Consider the following 17,328-nt stretch of genomic DNA (forward strand, 5'->3'; position numbering starts at 1 on the left):
GCCGCCGCCGCAGCCGCAGCAGCAGCAGCAGCCGCCGCCCCAGGCCCCCCCCATGGAGCCCGAGGCCCTAGATTCCCGCAAGAGGCCCCTCGAAACGCCCCCCGAGGTGGTCTGCACCAAGCGGAGCAACACGGGAGGTGAGAAGGGGCTGCAGCTTGGGTGGCAGGGAGGACAGGAGCCTCGCCTTTCTCCATAGCCCCCCCAACACTCCAAGTGGCAGGTGCAAGAGTCTGGGAAGGGGCTGGCGCCCCTCCCAGAGGGGTTTGGGGAGGTGACTGGACCCCCTCCCCTTCTCGACGCGGCCCGGGGCTGCGAGCTTTGTCTGCGAGAAGGTTTGGGGGAGGGAAGGGGTGGTAAGTGTCCTTGGGGGGGGGGCACAGAGGATGGGGGCGTGGGTCCCTCGGGGCGAGCGATTCTGTGTCCTTGAGGGGTGTGTGATGTGACCCTTTCGGGTCTGGGGTTTTCCCCAGGCTTCTATCTGCTGATGATCCCAAATTTGTGCCCTGGGGAAGGAGAAGAGGAAAGGGGATAAGGAGGCCTGTGGACCCAAGATTCTTGGCTTCTCTCCCCGGGGATGTCCTGAACCGGGCTTGTCCTGAAGGAGGAATGTGTGGGTCATGGGCGGGATTGTGCGTGGGGACCAACTGGGTGGGTGTGTTGGGTGACATGGAGGAGAGAGTGGGTGTGTAAAGCTAAGTGGTAGGATGTGTGTCTGGGACAGGTGTGTGTGTGTTCATGTGTGTTCACATGTGAGCCCTGGATTGTGACATTAGGAATCATGGATAGGATGGAAAAGATGGTGTGTGTGTGTGTGTGTGTGTGTGTGTGTAAAATAAAAAATGAGAGGGGCTGGGCTCCATGTTTGAGACCCTAAAGGGGAGGTGTGCTTGTCACCCTTGCGGGGGCTGTAACAAAGTATAACACATAATTGAGAGGGGGTGTATGACATATGAGGGGGGGCACAGAACGTGTGAGCATGAGAGGTTGTGTGGGACAGGGACAGGCGGGTCTCTGTGTGTGACATCCAGGTATGTCCAGGCCATGGAGGGATTAGAAGGAGCAGGGGAGGGGATGTGACAAGAAAAGGGTGTGGGTGTGACTCCAAAGAGGCTGTGTCTGCGTGTGACACATGGAGGTGTGCAGGATGACATCAGAGGGGGGTGTGTGCACCTAGGAAGGTAGGTGTATGTGGAGAGGCTGAGCCTCTGGGGGTGAAATCCACGAGGGTGTGTAACAAGGCAAGGGAGGGGCAGATGCCCATGTGACAGGGCTGTAGTGTGTATGTAGGATGTGTGTGAGTGGTACCCAAGGGGTGTAAAAAGGGAAGACGTGTGCATGTGTGTGTGTCCATCCCAACAGTGTGTTGTTACAAGGGAGGTAGGGATCACTAGAGAAGAGAGCGGGATGATCGTGAGTGTGACCCCCAAAAATGTGTATACGTGTAACAAGGGAGGTGTGTGTATGTGAACTGACTGAGCGTGTGATCAGGGAAGATGCAGAGGTGTGTGTGTGTTTCTGTGTGTAATGGCTGAATGGCTTGAAGCGGTGTGTATGAGAGATTGAGGGAGCCATTGCTGAGTTGTATTATCTGAGGAGGTGTGTGTGCCAGAGAATAAAAGACCAGTTTGGAACTCAAGATGTGTGTCACAGCAAGGGGAACTCGCCAAAGAGGCAGTGACCCACCTGTCAGGACATTTTGGGATCCTCAGAGTGCCCTCACTGGAGGGAGACCTCAGATAAGCCCCTCCCCTCGGTCACCTTGGCCAAAATCTCTGCTTCCTCTAGCCTTTTCCTCCGGATGGGAGAAGAGATGGCTGGGGAAGAGCTGACCCCTCCCATTCCACCAGGCATTGGAGTAGAGGGAGTGGGGGCCTCCTGCCTTCTCTGGCTGAATGCATCCCATCCCAACCCCCCATCCAGGTGGGAGACCCCCTGGATCCTGCTGCCTGTGAGGGTGTCCAGCAGAAATTGAAGGAAAGGGAAGTTGGGGGAGGGGTGGGAGGGAGTTTCCTGTCCTTCTTCCTGCTTCCCCACCCCCACCCAGCACACCCGTGAATATGTCCCAGCCCCAGCCAACTTCCTTCCCCCCTTCCTGCCCCACTGCCTTTCCCAGGCCTGGGGACCCAAGAGGACCCTGAGCCCAGACAGGCTGCCCATCCTCGTAAAAGTAAAAACCAAATCAGTTGCTCTCCAGTCGTTTTTTGACTCTTGGCGACTCTGTGTGCATCTGAGTAGAACTGAGCTAGCTCCGCGTAGGGTTTTCAGTGGCTGGTGATTTGGAAATTGATTGCCAGACCTTTCTTCCAAAACAGCTTCAAGTGGCCTCACACTACCAACCTTTTGGTTAGCTGGTTGGTGAATGTGTTTGCACTACCTAGCAAGGGACTCCATCCTTCTCTTAAAGGGACAGAACCACTCACAATCTGATTGCTCCAAGCCATAACTGTAATGTAATGTAACAATAACAATGCTGTTCCTCCTACTGCTGCTAGTTGTAATAATATTCGTGGACTCAGCACTTCCTAGGAGTCAGGCTTTGAGGTATGGGTTACTTTCTCACTGTAATCCTAAGGGAAGGTGGTTGCAGCTGCATTTTACAGATGAGGAAAACTGAGGCTCAATTGCATGAAGCCACTTGCTCAAGGCCACACATAAATGATGGAACTGAAATGTCTCCAACCCAGAATCATGTACTTAACCACTGTACTATCCTCTTCCCTCCGCAGTGGGAAAACTAGGAAAAGCCCTTAGGGACCATCTCCTCCAACCTCCTCCTCCCACCCCTCCCACCTCCCGGTGGAGAGACTGAGCCCAGCTGGGCTAGAGACTATGACTTTGATCTCAAAACCAGGGGTTCCTTCCAAGAACACCAGGATGGCTCTGAGACCCTGGATCCACCCTACCCCTTTACTAAATGGAGAAATAATTACCACAACCATAATGGTAATATTAGCTACCAATATGATTAATGCTATACATGGAACATTTCATTTAATTCTCCCAACACATGACAATGTAATAAGAATGGTCATAATAAAACCATTGCCATCAAGTCAATTCCAATTACAACCCCATAGGTCAGAGTAGAATTGCTCCGTAGGGTTTCCAAGTCTGTAAAGCTTTATGGGAACCCTGGTAGTGTAATGGGTTACACAGTAGGGCTGCTGCTATCCGCAAGGCACGGTTCAAATCCTCCAGCTGCTCCTTGGGAGAAAGATGAGGCTTTTTGCCCTGTAAAGACTTACGTCCTCAGACACCCTACAGCAGGGTCACTGTGAGTCAGAATCGACTCAATAGCATGCAGCAGCAAAGCTTTACAAAAGCAGACTGCCTCATCTTTCCCCTGAGGAACGGTTAGTGGATTTGAACCACTGACCTTTGCGTTAGTAACCCAACACATAACCCACTGTGCCCCCAGGGCTCTTATATGGTGAATAATGAATTCTAATAATGGATAATATTTATGGTGCGACAGTATTCTAGGGAATCCTGGCGTGGTGCTATAGGATAAGTATTCCATCGCAAGGTTTGTTCGAACTGCAAGGTCGGCAGTTCAAATCCATCAGCTGCTCCTCGGAAGCCTCATACAGGGTCACTATAAGTCATAAGTTACTCAACAGCACTTAACAACAACAGCAAGTGTTGTAGGGATTTCTAGGGAGTGTTGTATAAAGTGCTTCAGATGGAGCAATCATTTCATTCTTACCACAACTCTCCTACAGATCAAAAACCAAGGCACAGAGAGGTTAAGTATCTTGCCCAAGGTCAAGCAGCTAATTAGAGACAGAGCCAGGATTTAAACTAGGGAGGCTGGTTCCATGGTGTGAGTGGACATTAGAGTAGACCTCATTCTCAGGTGATGAGACTGAGGCTCAGAGGAGTGAGGGGCACCTCAAGTGATGGTAGATGGGGCAGGTCAAACTCTTGCCCAGGGCATCAGCTGACTCTCTTGATCATTCCTGGGGGCTGCTGGGAGAATTAGAGGTGATGACATTGTTGAAACTGACATGTGCGCACTGTGACTGGCTGGTAGAAGATGACTGGAAGAACAGACTCTAAGAGCAGGAAGGAGTGGATGAAGAGGTTGAACTGAAATCCCAGTCAGGGACTCATCAGAGAAATGCTGTTGTTATTGTTAAGTGCTGTCAAGTTAGTTCTGACTCACAGTGACGCTGTATAGGGTTTCTGAGGATCCGTTGGTAGGTTTGAATTGCTGACTTGTGAATAGCAGTCCAGTGCTTATAATACAGTGCCACACCAGGACCCCCATCAGAGAAATAAATCCAATCTGGTGAGACAGTAACCCAGAATGTCCCTCTTAAATAGACCATAGCTCTTAAACTACAACTACAATGGATGGTCCCCATACTCCTGTTTTCCCACCTCTGTCACCCCAAAATTATAGAAACGGTAAGCCCCGCACGCATACATAATCCCACCAAGAACTAACCAACTCCCAACATCCCTCACTCTTTAACACAAAGACAGTGACGCCAGGATTAAGAGCCCTAAAGTGAAACTTTCTCAGTGCTGCTTCGTGTGGGACCCTTGGCCAGTTATTTCACTGCTCTGAGCCTCAATTTCCTCATCTGGAAAATGGGACCCCTGAGATCTCTCTCTCTGGGTTGCTGTGTGGGTTAAATGAGATTAGGGATATGAAGCATATAGCATAACACTTGGCAGGTAGTAAGTGCTCAGTAAACAATCGCTGTCAGAATGGACTTTACAGCAGCGGGTTAGGGGGATCATCGTTGTGGGGATTATTTTGGGCTCCGTGGTAGAATTCGTGCCTTTCGTGTGAGAGGACCTGAGCCAATCAATGTACCGTGTGCTCAGCAACCACCTCTCTTGTCAGTGAAGGCTTGGGTGCTTGTGTGTTGCTATGAAACTAGACAGGTTTCAGCAGAGCTACTGCACTAAGACCAACTAGGAAGAAAAGCCTAGTAATCTATGTCTAAACATCAGCCAATGTAAACTCTATAGATCGCAATGGTCCAACCCATGGGAATGGTGTAGCAGCGTTTTGTTCCGTTGTACAAAGGGTCATCATGAATCGGGGTCCAACCTGATGGCTGTTGTTGTTGTTAAGTGCCATGGAGTCTGTTCTGACTCATCATGACTCTGTAGGGTTTCTGGGGAGCTGCTGGTGAATTTCAACCAACGACCTTGTAGTTCAAACCAACCTTGTAGTCCAGTGCATTAATCCACAGCGCCACACCAGGACTCCAGCTACCAACAATTGTCATTCTTGTCATGATGAAGATGATGATATTGCCATTTACAATATCATAATCCTGTTTCATCACCCAATAGTGATTCACCCCAGGAAGTCTTACTCCAACCACCTTTCTCTCAATATACACAGTGGCACAACACAAAGACCACGTCACACCTTTTGGTCACACCTTTGGCATCTCGTGTCCTTACCGAAGCACGCTCCAGTTGTATTACATTTCTCACGCAAACAGGCAACACCATCGCTCAGAAAAAGACATCGCATACCTGACGTTTTAGCCCTCCCACCAACATCATGGCATTCTCCCCATGATAAGATCAAGATCACACCCAACCGACTCACACCTCTTCCATTGAACCCATTTCCCAACCCCCAAACAAAAGCATGGCATTGAGTACAACATCTCAACTTTGGTTCCCCACCCCCACACATACTGTCACCAAAATATCTACATCATATATCCTTTCAACTCTGCCCTGGTCATTAATGCCCTCCCACCTCCCCAACAAAGCCACCTTACCAGGATCCACTCTGAAAATCCACTCCAATCATATCATCCCACATCTCTTGGGCAGGCAAAAACTCTTCCTGGCGGGGGAAGTAGTGGTTGCTTTTGGAAGTCTTTAGAAGCATTTTTAAAAGGGTGGGCAAGAGGGTAAGGGAGACCAGAGACTTGATAGTAACTAGAAAGGAAAGGTGACCCTTTCTTAAGGAGGAACTGCTTGAAACTTCAGCAAGAGGGAAGTAGGTTAGCAAGACAGATGCGCTTGTTGTCTGCAGACCCTGCCGTTGGGCAGAGTTGCTGCTTGGACACCAGGGGAAAATCTAGAGCTGAGAGAGAGTTGTGGCACTCTGCTTCCATAGAAGGAAGAACTTTCTCAGACCAAAGCCTTGGTTATTCATTCAAATAGGGTGAGAGAGCCGGTGATGTCTAGGGGCTCCAGGGTTATCGAGAGTCACATGTCTGCCCCTTGCTGCAAGGAAGGCTGAGAAATAATGGTTCTGGCATCTTCCTGGGGGAGATAGGAAATGCCCCCAAAACAGGAAGAGCGTGCTGAAGATTCAGGTGGGAATGTAGTTGACTGATGTCCTCGGTGGGAACACCTGGGACTTGGAGTGTTCTGAGTGTTTACAGGCAGGACATCGCACTTGCCTGAGAAGGTGGCTGCAGAAAGCCAGATTTTCTGTTCGCCTCATACAAGAACACCAAGCACCCATGGGTGGTTTTTAAATAAGATGGTCCACCAGGGACCACCTTATTGTGTTAAAATGTTGACCGTTTGTTTATATTTTAATGGGCTTTAGGAATGCAAGAACTAGAACCATCCCTTCAAACTCTGATGACAGCCATGATTTTTCACAAAAGGTTTCTCTTTCAGTAAACCAAGACCAAACTAAACCCACTGCCATCAGATAGAGTCTAATTCATAGTGATTCTATAGAATGGAGCTGAACTAACCTAGAAGGTTTCCAAGGCTGTATATCTTTACTGGAGCATTGTCTCCTATGGAGCAGCTGGTGTGGCTGGTAGGCTTGAACAGCTGACCTTGCAGTTAGTAGCCCAGTGCTTACCCCACTGTACCATCAGGACTCATGTCTCTCTCAGTGTTGTTGGTGTTGTAACGTTCGTCGAGTTGGTTCCAGCTCATAGCGACCTTGTACGGGATTTCAGAAGCTGTAAACCTTTATAGGAGCAGAAAGCCTCATCTCTTTCCTGCAGAGCCACTGGTGGACTTGAACCGCCAACCCTGTGGTTAGCAGTCCATTGCTTATCCTACAGTGCCCTCTTTCTCAGTGTTATTGTTTCTGTTGTGAATGCCTTTGAGTTGGTTCTTACTCAGAGTGGTCCTATAATAGGGTTTTGAAAGTGAGTGTACTTAAAGGAATTTGGCCAGTCTTGCTCCCTGCTGCATCCCCCGCACCTAAAACAAGGCTTGGCAAGAAGTGGGTGCTCTGGAAGGACTTATGAAAGGGAAAGGGGAAAAAGGAAAGGAGGAAGGAAATAATGGTACAAAGAGATGAAACCCCACACTTAAAGTTCACTGCTAAGAGTTGATCCCAACTCATAGCCATCCATAGGACAAAGTAGAATTGCCTCATAGGCTTGCCCAGGCTGTGGTGCTTTATGATAAGCACTGGACTGCTAACTGCAAGGTTGACAGTTCAAACCAACCAGTCGTCCTGAAAACTGTATACATGGTTGCTATGATTTGAAACTGACTCCATGGCACTTAACAACAACAGTCTATAAGGAAGCAGGCCGCCGCCTCTTTCTCTCATTGAGTGGCTGGTTAGTTCAAACCACCGACCTTTTGGATAGCAGCCCCGAGGATTAACCCACTGCACCATGATGAAAGAAGGGCAGAGTTCAAAAAGGGGGCTTGAAGAAGGGAGTTCAAAAGTCACTGTTACAGGAGAGTGGGGAGCAGGGATTTACTTCCAAGAGGCAGGGAAATGCCTGGGGCAGCTCCTGAGAAAGCTGGGTGACAGCCAAGACCTCAAACCTTTGACATTTGTTCCCCACTGATACAGCACTTAGAATCTGCCTAGGAGTCCTGCTGTAGCGCTGTAGGAGAAAGCACGGAATCGCAAGGTTGGTGTGAACCGTAAGGTTGGTGGTTCAGATTCACCAGCCGCTCCTCGAAAACCCTGTACCAGGTCGCTGTGAGTTGGAACCAACTCAACTGCACTTAACAACAAGAAGGAGCCCTAGTGGATTTAATATCTGCCAGACACAATGACAAGCACATTACTTGTGTTCATGGAGTGAAACCAAAAACCAAACCCACTGCCACCCGATCAAGTCCTACTCATAGCAAACCTGTATAGGGTTTCCAAATCTGAATCTTTACGGGAGCAGACCATCATGTTTTTTCCATCAGAATGACTAGTGGGTTTAAACCTCCGGACTTTGTGGTTACACCTAACCCACAGTGACACCAAGGGCTCCTTGGGTTCATAATGTAGGTGATGATGATAATGATGATGATAGCTAACATTTCTTAAATGTTCTATGGTGCTTGGGGCTATTCTAAGTTCTTGACATTTAACCATTTAATTAATTACAATTACCATTTGGAATAGTGCTACTATCTCCCCCCAAGTCCCTTCATGGCGCAAATGGTGTGCTATCAGCTACTAATCTAAAGGAGTCCTTGTGTGGCACTGCGGGTTAATGTGCAGAATGAAAGGTCGGTTTGAACCACAAGGTCAGTGGTTCCAGCTCCTTGGAAACCCTATACAGGGTCACTGTGAGTTAGAACCACTTCAACGGCACTTAAGAGCAACACCAACACTGATCTAAACGGGAGCAGTTCAAACCTACCCGTCAGTACTGCAGAAGAAAGACCTGCTTCTGTAAAAATTCCTGTTATTATTGCTAAGTGCCTAGAAAAATCGATGGAAATGGTCAGCATTTGTCCAAGTAGAGAGTTCAAAAGGTGGGAAGGGGTAGGAAAGAAGGACCAATGGAAACAGTAAACACACAGACAGGAAGTGGGAAGATGTGAGGATTGTGGTCAGTGTCACAAAACAAAATGTGTGTGAATTGTTGAATGAAAAGTCAATTTCATTCTTTCACTGAAATCCCTATAAAAGTTATTCAAATCTTTTTTTTTAATGGATCGGTTCTACTCTGTAACATATGAAGATCCCTATGAGTAGAAATTGACTTGATAGCAAATGAATTTGAGTGTTTTGTTTTGGCTTCTGTTTTACATATAAGAAAACTGAGACCAAAGAGAGATGAGGAGACTTGCCCAAAGCGACACAGCCTGACAGTGACAAAATATACGCTTCATTTCAGGCCATTTCTGCCATTTGATGTTGAGATTCTCAGATAAAAACTGGAGCTGTATGAGAGAGGGAATGCATAAATAGGGAGCAGGAACTCAGTTTTTGTCAGAGGAGATGAGTGTTTTCCACCCTTAAGAGGGAAGGGGTGTGTGTGTGTGTGTAGACCCCGGCTGGAGAGAGGATTCCCTCCCAGTCTTGCCGAACCTTCCAGAGATACAGACCTAGCTCCCATCTTGGTGACTGGCTTAGAGGTAGGAATGGGGTGGGAGGGACAACTCTGTGAACCCAGGGAAGAAAGCGAATTCAAGAGGGACCAAGATGATTGATGGGAAGGCACCCTGGGAGGTTAATTACCTAATAGGCTTAATGGTCTGATTAGACAAGTCTAAGAAGATTGCCTTTGGCTCAGGAAACCCCTTAATTCTCTACCCCCTCCCCATACCACATCCAGTCCCTGGCCCCCATAATCTCCATCTTAGGGGAGCAGGCTGCAGTGAGTGGAGATTCCCAGTCCTCTGGCTCCGGCCTCACCCCTACTTTTTCTCTTTGCTTTGCTCTTTATCTCCAGAGACATTAAAATCAGACTTCCTTTACTTAAGATAAGGAGTGCCAGGGTGGTACAAGTGGTTAATGCATTTAGCTCCCTAGCCAAAAATGTTGGAAGTTCAAACCCATTCAGAGGTGCCTCAGAAGAAAAGCCTGGTAATCTCCTTTTGAAAAATCAGCCATTGAAAACCCTACGGAACACAGTTCTACTCTGACACACATGGGGGTCACCATGAGTCACAGTTGATTCCACAACAACTGTTTGTTTGCTTGTTTTTTGCTTAAAAGGAAAAGTTGAAAGCCCATTGGGAGACAGCTTAAGAATTAAAGCTTTGCAGTCAGAATAGCCTGGCTTCTCTCATCCTTTTCCTAGTGTGTGTATGTGTGTTGTTTGCAGACTGAGGATGTACTGGGCACTGTAGGGGTCCCTGGGACACAGAGGTGAACGCTACTGACATGATCCACGGTGGGCAACCTCTGTGATAAATTGTACAGAAGACAAAAATCAAGGGGACCTGTTCCATGCTCAGGGTTCAGGGAACGTCCAGAGAAGTGAAGTTAGAGCAGGGATCAGATGAAGGAAAGACATTCACTGGGGTGTGTGTGGGGGGGCATAGTTCCCACACCTAGGGAATGTGCAAAGGACCTGGGGTGGAAGGGAGCAGGGAACAATTACTGTTGTTGAGAACTGTCAAGTCAGTTACTGCTCATATACTGTCAAGTCAGTTACTGCTCATGCCACCTTGTATAGGGTTTTCGAGGAGTGGATGGTGAGTTTGAATTGCCAACCTTGAGGTTTAGCAATACTTAACCACCAGTGCCACACCAGTACTCGGTAGGGAACAATTAGAAGATGAGAAAGTCAAGCTGAAGAGACGGATAGGGCCAGATCATAAAGATTCCAGAATTTCTACCCGGGCAAGACTTAGGGACAACAGTTTGGTTAGAAGAGGTTAGAGATTTGCTTCATATTCCCCGTTAGCAGAGTGCTGTCCACATGGTCAAGAAAACATCATTTGCTCACCATAAAGAATGGCCCACAAGCTACCTTGGCCCCACCTGTAGGTCTTGTCCACCAACCTTGGGTATATTGGTGCCTACTCACCAGCAAGGATGAGTGTGTATGTACATGAGTGAGTGTGTGGAGGGGTGATTAACAAGGGAAGACCAAGGGTGAATCACAACTCAGTTTAAGTCTCAGCCCAGTGATTGTCTGGAGGTGTGACCTTGGGCTGGTGCCTTCACTTCTCTGTGCTCTTCTTTGCCTCAGTTTCCCCTTCTGTAAGAATGGAGATCATTTCTACTCACACTCACTAAGAGGTTGTGTATGAGTGGATGGGACCGAGTTTGCAAAGCACTTCACTTGCGAGGCTGAGTGTTCAAAAGCATCTCCAGAGTTCGGTTCTACTCACCTTTCCATGACTTCCTCCCAGTTGGAACCACCATCACCTCCTACCTGGACCACTGCAGTTGATTCATCTCTGGATTCCCTGCTTCCATACTCACCTCCACCCTACAGTCTGTTCCCCTCATGGTTGTCAGAGGGATGCTCTTAAAACCTAAGTCAGATCCTATCCCTCCTGTGGCCCCTGTCTCTCTTAGCACAAAAACCAAAGGCTTCACTATGGCCCACAGGACTCAATATGCCTGCCTTCCTCCGGACCACCCACCCCTCCCTCTCTGCCCTTCTTCATTTCCTCCCATACTCCCTCTGCTCAGTGTACTCTAGCCACACCAGGTATAGTCCTACCCCAGGGCCTTTGTACTTGTTCTTCCTCCACATATCCACATGGCTTCATTCCTTCCCCTTCTCCATAGGAGGATATTGCCTGGAGACGATATCTTGTAATGGTTAAGAATATGGACTTGGGAGCTAGACTTCCTGAAAACCAGTTGTCCTCAGATAGACACCAGTGGGGACCCTGTGTGTGCCAGAGTAGAACTGTGCTCCATAGAGTTTTCAGTGACTGGTGTTTCAGGCCTTTCTTTCAGGGTGTCGCTGGGTGGACTCAACCCTCCAACCTTTCAGTTAGCAGCTGAACCTGTTAACCATTTGTACCACCCAAGGACTCCCAGGGTTGGGTTCAAGTCTTAGTTCTGTGAACTTCAACAATTTCTTTACCTTTGTTTCATACTCTATAGAATGGGTTTTAAACATAGGATCAGTGTGCAGATGAAAAGGACTGGTATTTGTTAAGTACATGAAACAGAGTCTCGTGAATATGAAGTATGGTAGGTGGTTGTTAGATGCCGTTGAGCTGGTTCCCACTCATAGCGACCCTGTGTATATCAGAATGAAAAGTTGCACAATTCTGTGCCACCTCCACACTAGTAGGATGTTTGAGCCCATTGTACCAGTCCATTTTGTTGAGGGTCTTCCTTTTTTTCCTCTCACACTCTACCAAGCATGATGTTCTTCTCCAGGGATTGGCCCCTCCTGATAAGGTGTCCAAAAGTGAGTGAGATGAAGTCTCACCATCCTTGCAGCTAAGGGGCATTCTGGCTGTTCGTCTTCCAAGAGAGATTTCAGGGAGTTTGGCTCCAGTCCCACCTGCCTCCTCCCTCTCTCCGGAACACCAGGTACAATTCTACCCCAGGGACTTTGCACTTGCTCTTCCTCCACATAGCCACGTGATTCCATTCCCTTCCCTCTCTGCGGGGGAGGATTGTGCCTGGTGTTCCAAGGAGAGGGAGGAGGCAGGTGAGACTGAAGCACTGTGAGCAAGGGGGGAGGAGATGAGGGCAGAGAAGTGGGGACTGGGTGGTGGTGAGGGGGGCAGATGTAATGAATCTTGTGGGCCAGGCTGAGGTCTTGGATTTTTATGCCAAGTGAGACCAAAGCCACAGGAGGGCTCTGAGTGTAGCTGCAGAATGAGTTTGATAAAGAATGCCATGTTCTTGGGAAGGACTGTCCGGTCACCATCACTGTATCCAACACAACACATCCTCTCCACGCTGCTCTCTCCTTTCCTGCCTCTTCTTAGTTTCTCTGTGCTTACCACCACCTGATAGAAAATAGATTGTCCGTCTTCTCTGCTCTAGAAGAATCTAGAAACTTGTCTGAAGTATGGTAACTCTTGCTTGCCTTGTTTTTCTCATTTACACACAAGAGCAGGGACTTTTGTCTGTGTCTGTTGTAGCTAGTTTACTAGGAGGGTGTCAGGCATGTTGCAAATGCTTTAGTACATATTCTTTGAATGAATGAATGATCATTATTTTTTTTTAACTGTTCGTATTTATTTTGCTGCCACATTGTTGAGAGTGTGCACAGCAAAACATATGCCAGTCCCACCATTTCGACATGTACAATTCAGTGACGTGGGTGGCATTTTTCAAATGGTGAGCCCATTCTCATACTCTCCTTTTTTAAGTTGTTCCTCCACCGTCAACCCAAAGTCGCTGCCCTCTGAGTGAGCTTCCAATCTATTGAGTGGCTGTTGTCACTCTGATCCCACGTAGTTCTTGAAAGAACATAATTGTCAAGGCAAACCTTTTTTTTTTAATTATTATTATTATTTTTACTAGTTAAGCTGTCCTGTCTGGCTCTGTAGGACAAACACAGGACTGCAATGTTGGTTTGAATCACAAGGTTGGTGGTTCAAACTCATTAGTGATTCCTTGGAAACCCTATACTGGGTTGCTGTGAGTCAGAAGCGACTCAATGGCACTTTAGCCACAACAATTATTTGGTTTTAAGGAGCTCTAGTGGTGACCAAAAGGTCAGCGGTTCAAGCCCACCAGCCTCTCTTTGGGAGAAAGATGAGACAGTTTGCTCCCGTGAAGATTTACAGCCTTGGGAACCTGAAGGAACAATTCTACGCTGCCTGTCCTATTGGGTTGCTATGAGTTGGAACCTACTCAGCGACGACACTGGGTTTGGTTTGGCTTCTTTGTTATTTGGCTTCAAAGAACATTCTTTTTTGTACTCTCCTTGCTGTTTTCATGCTTTTTGTTGTTTTGGTGGCTGTAATCGTAGTCTCCGATGCCCATCCATCCCCTGGCCTCCTTTGAGGAGGTGAGGACCCCTTCCCACCTGACTCCTTCTCCCCCTGTGTACCCCTGCAGAGGAAGGTGAATACTTCCTGAAAGTGCTGATCCCCAGCTACGCTGCAGGCTCCATCATTGGCAAGGGCGGCCAGACCATCGTACAACTACAAAAGGAGACTGGTGCCACCATCAAACTCTCCAAGTCCAAAGACTTCTACCCTGGTGAGCACCCCACCCCTGGACTCTGTCCTGAAACCTCCCCTGCGTCTGCCTGGGTCCCGGATACTGGGTGGACCTCCCCCTAAGAGGACAGAGCTGCCCCCAGCCTGCCCCCGCCCCCCAGGCCGGAGCAGATGGGGTGGGGGCAGGGCAAGACAATGGGCCTGCTGCATATTCATGAGCCCATTTGCATGATACGCTGGCAGATGTGCCCCTTCCCACACACCTGCCCCCTCAGGTCAGTTGGAGGAGCAGGGGCTGGGTGGTGGGGAGAGAGGCAGGTGTCAGAGTGTCTCTGGGGCTGAGGGGCAGCCATCCTGGTTACTATATCCCGCTCCCTCCCCCTCATTCTTTCCCTGTGGATTTCTCAATCACTCTTTGGATTTCTGTCGTCCTGCCTGGCCAACCTCAGTTGCACCAATGTCTCCTTTTCAGTGTGTCCCTTCATGTGTCTCTTTCTCCTTACGTTTCTGACTTTTTTTTTTTATCTCTTCGTTGCCTCTCTCCCTGCTTCTCTCTCTCCTTCTGTGTGTGTGTGTGTGTGTGTGTCTGTCTGTCTGTCTGTCTCTCTCTCTCTCTCTCTCTCTCTTTCTCTCTCTCTCTCTGGTTCTGTTCATATCTTTCCCATCCTTGTCTGCCTGCTGCTGCTTCTTTCTCTTTCTCTCCCTCTTCCTTCCTATCTTCCATCTCTCTCCCCCTCTTTTCCTTTGCCTCCACCACTCTCACCACTTTGCTTTCTCTTGCTCTGTGAACTCCCTCTCTCACTCAGTCACTCATTCAACACATATTTAGTGAGTACCCTCAAGGAAGCCACTTTCTAGCGGGGTTGTCTTCCTCTTTCCCATCTCTCTCTGTTTCCCTTTGTCAGCCTTTCCCCAAAGCTTAGCATTCTCCTTTTTGATTGCTCAAAACCCAGATTCTTTCCTGCCTCTCCTTCAGCTCCGTTTCTCTGCCCCAACTATTTACCACTTCCTGTGGAGTTGACTTTGACTCATGGAGACTCTATGTGTGTCAGAGTAGGACTGTGCTCCCTGGGGTTTGCAGTAACTGGCTTTTAGAGAGATCACCAGGTCTTTCTTCCAAGGCACCTCGGAGTAGACCTTTCAGTTAACAGCTGAAAGGTTAACATTTACACCACTGAGGGACTCCCTCACTCTTGTTGTTAAGTGCCATCAAGTCAGTTCCGACTCATAGCGACCTTGTATAGGGTTTCTGAGAAGTGCCCATAAGTTGTTCAAAACCCCTCCATTCTCTCTAATTTCCCTTAGTACAAAGGGGCTTCAAAAGTTTCTAGAAAAACTAGACTAGAATAAGAAGATACTGGAATTTTCTTTTTTAAGCTCTTTCATATTTCCCTCCCTAGACCACTGCCATGGTCTGGGTATGTAGGAATCCAGAAAAGGTCCCCAAATTGCATCTCTATCTCAGGGCCAGTTCTGGCTTGTCCTTAATCCCCTAGGGTGTTTTCAGGTCAAATGGTACAGCTGGAGTTCAGAATCAGGACACACACACGTTTCTCTCTCTCTTCCTCTCTCTCTGTACTTCTCATCTCAGTTAGCAGCTTTGGAAGAGGTTTAGAGAAAAGTGTGAGGATCTAGGCACACCCCCTCACTTTTTTGTCCATCCTGGACCAGTTTTCCCCACACCGCTATAGCCCCACAAGATACAGATCAGACCTCTGCTTGGGACATCCATCTACAGACATTTGGTTCTTTGCCTGTGCATCACATTCTGTGGCATGAGACCTTGTCATCTTCTCTCAATGCACCCCACAAGCTAGGTAGCTAGAACCCCAAAGGGTAGGATAGTCATTGGTTCCCCAGACCAAACACTATTTAAACAAACAATATGAACTAGCTAGTCTCTGCTACTGACAGAAAACTTACAGATTACAGAGTTTAGGCTGCCTCCTGCCTCAGATATGCCAGACACAGCCCCAACATCATAGTCCCGTCCTCGGGACCTCCCAGGACCCACAGGAACCAAGGAATAGAGAACTACTGTACCAAAGAACATGCTTCTTCCACTCCAGGCTCATCCTCGTCATTCATTCATTTAGCACACATTTTCTGAGCATCTCCTTGGAACAAGCCCTGTGCTGGGCAGAACGGGGGGTATAGCAGTACCTGAGACAGCCCTAGCCTGGCCCTCATGGGTCTCAACATGTGATGACTCGGTGGTGAAGGATTGGGGCAGGAAAGCTGAGAAGACAACGGGAGTCTAGGCAGAGCACCTGATCCAGCCTGGGGGGCTCAGGGAGGGGTTTCTGACAGCAGAGCTCAGAAGGATATATAGGGTGCTACAGGAAAGTAAGCCAGCATGTTCAAAGACTGCAAAGATTGTCATGCAGTGTGACTCAAGCATAGTGAACAGATGAAAAATGACAATGGAAAAGTTCAAAGGACCCTCTGTACCTGGTAGGTTCACTTACTCACATACACACATAAGTAAATACATGGCACTGTGTATCTACTACCTGAAACAAAAAGCTACCTGACCTTTTAGCCATAATCAAGGGGCTGAGACATTCAGAACACAGAGTGTTCCCTTCCTGGCACATGAACTTTAAAACCTCAGGTTCGATCCTTTCAGATCCTACACAGAGACCCAGAAAGAGGCAGTTTATCTGCCAAAGCCACAAAGACTACTGTGCGCCATCCCAGACCACCCTCATCAAACCAAACCCATTACCAAGTCAATTCCAAATCACAGCACCACCACATGATACACAGTAGAACTGAGCTCCATCGAGTTTTCTTGGTTGGCTTTATGGAAGCAGATTGCCAGGACTTTCTTTGGTGGCACCACTGGGTGAGTTCAAATTGCCAACTTTTTGGCTAATAACAAGTGCAAAACATTGGTACCACCCAGGGTCCTCAGACCACCCTGTTGTTGTTACTAGGTTCCAGTTAAGTGGGTTCTGTTTCACAACACAACAAAACACTGTCTGGTCCTGTGCCTTCCTAACAGTCTTTGCTATGTTTGAACCCACTATTGCAACCACAGTGTCGATCCATCTGGTTGAGGGTCTTCTTGTTTGCTAACCCTCTGCGTCACTAACCATGATGTCCTTCTCCAGGGACTGATTCCTCCTGATAACAAGTCCAAAGTATGTAAAATGAAGTCTCCTCATTCTCCTTCTAAGGAGCATTCTGGCTATACTTCTTCCAGCATAGATTTGTTTGTTCTTCTGGCAATCCATGGTACTTTCAATATTCTTCTCCAACACCATAGCTCAAAGGCATTAATTCTTCTCCAATCTTTCTTATTCATTGTCCAGCTTTTATATGCACATAAGGTGATTGAAAATGTCATTGCTTGGGTCAGGTGCACCTTTGTCTTCAAACTGACTATACCCTAGTGATTCTTTTTTTCTTTTAATGTTTTATTGTGAATTATGTGATAGTTTACATGGGAGAACATTAGCTTTACATTTATCCTATCGTATGTATATCATTTTATTGCCATGGTTACAGTCCCATCCATGCATCATCAACCAACCAAAACCTGCCCCCTGGTTGTCAGCGCACAACCCCTCTCCCTCT

At 47.9% G+C, this 17,328-nt stretch overlaps 1 protein-coding gene across 1 annotated transcript in view; it reads left to right on the forward strand.

Moving 5' to 3' along the window:
* The first annotated feature begins 10 nt into the window (after nucleotides 1–10).
* Nucleotides 11–17,328, forward strand: part of NOVA2 (neuro-oncological ventral antigen 2) — a 33,604-nt gene continuing 16,286 nt past the window's right edge. Inside the window, exons 1-2 of the mRNA XM_006871318.1 lie at nucleotides 11–137; nucleotides 13,643–13,786. Coding sequence (XP_006871380.1) covers nucleotides 53–137; nucleotides 13,643–13,786 — 229 coding nt within the window. The 5' untranslated portion in view covers nucleotides 11–52. The remainder of the gene's footprint in view (nucleotides 138–13,642; nucleotides 13,787–17,328) is intronic.

This window comes from Chrysochloris asiatica, unplaced genomic scaffold (genome assembly GCF_000296735.1).
Source record: "Chrysochloris asiatica unplaced genomic scaffold, ChrAsi1.0 scaffold00168, whole genome shotgun sequence".
In the NCBI taxonomy this organism is placed as follows: domain Eukaryota; kingdom Metazoa; phylum Chordata; class Mammalia; order Afrosoricida; family Chrysochloridae; genus Chrysochloris; species Chrysochloris asiatica.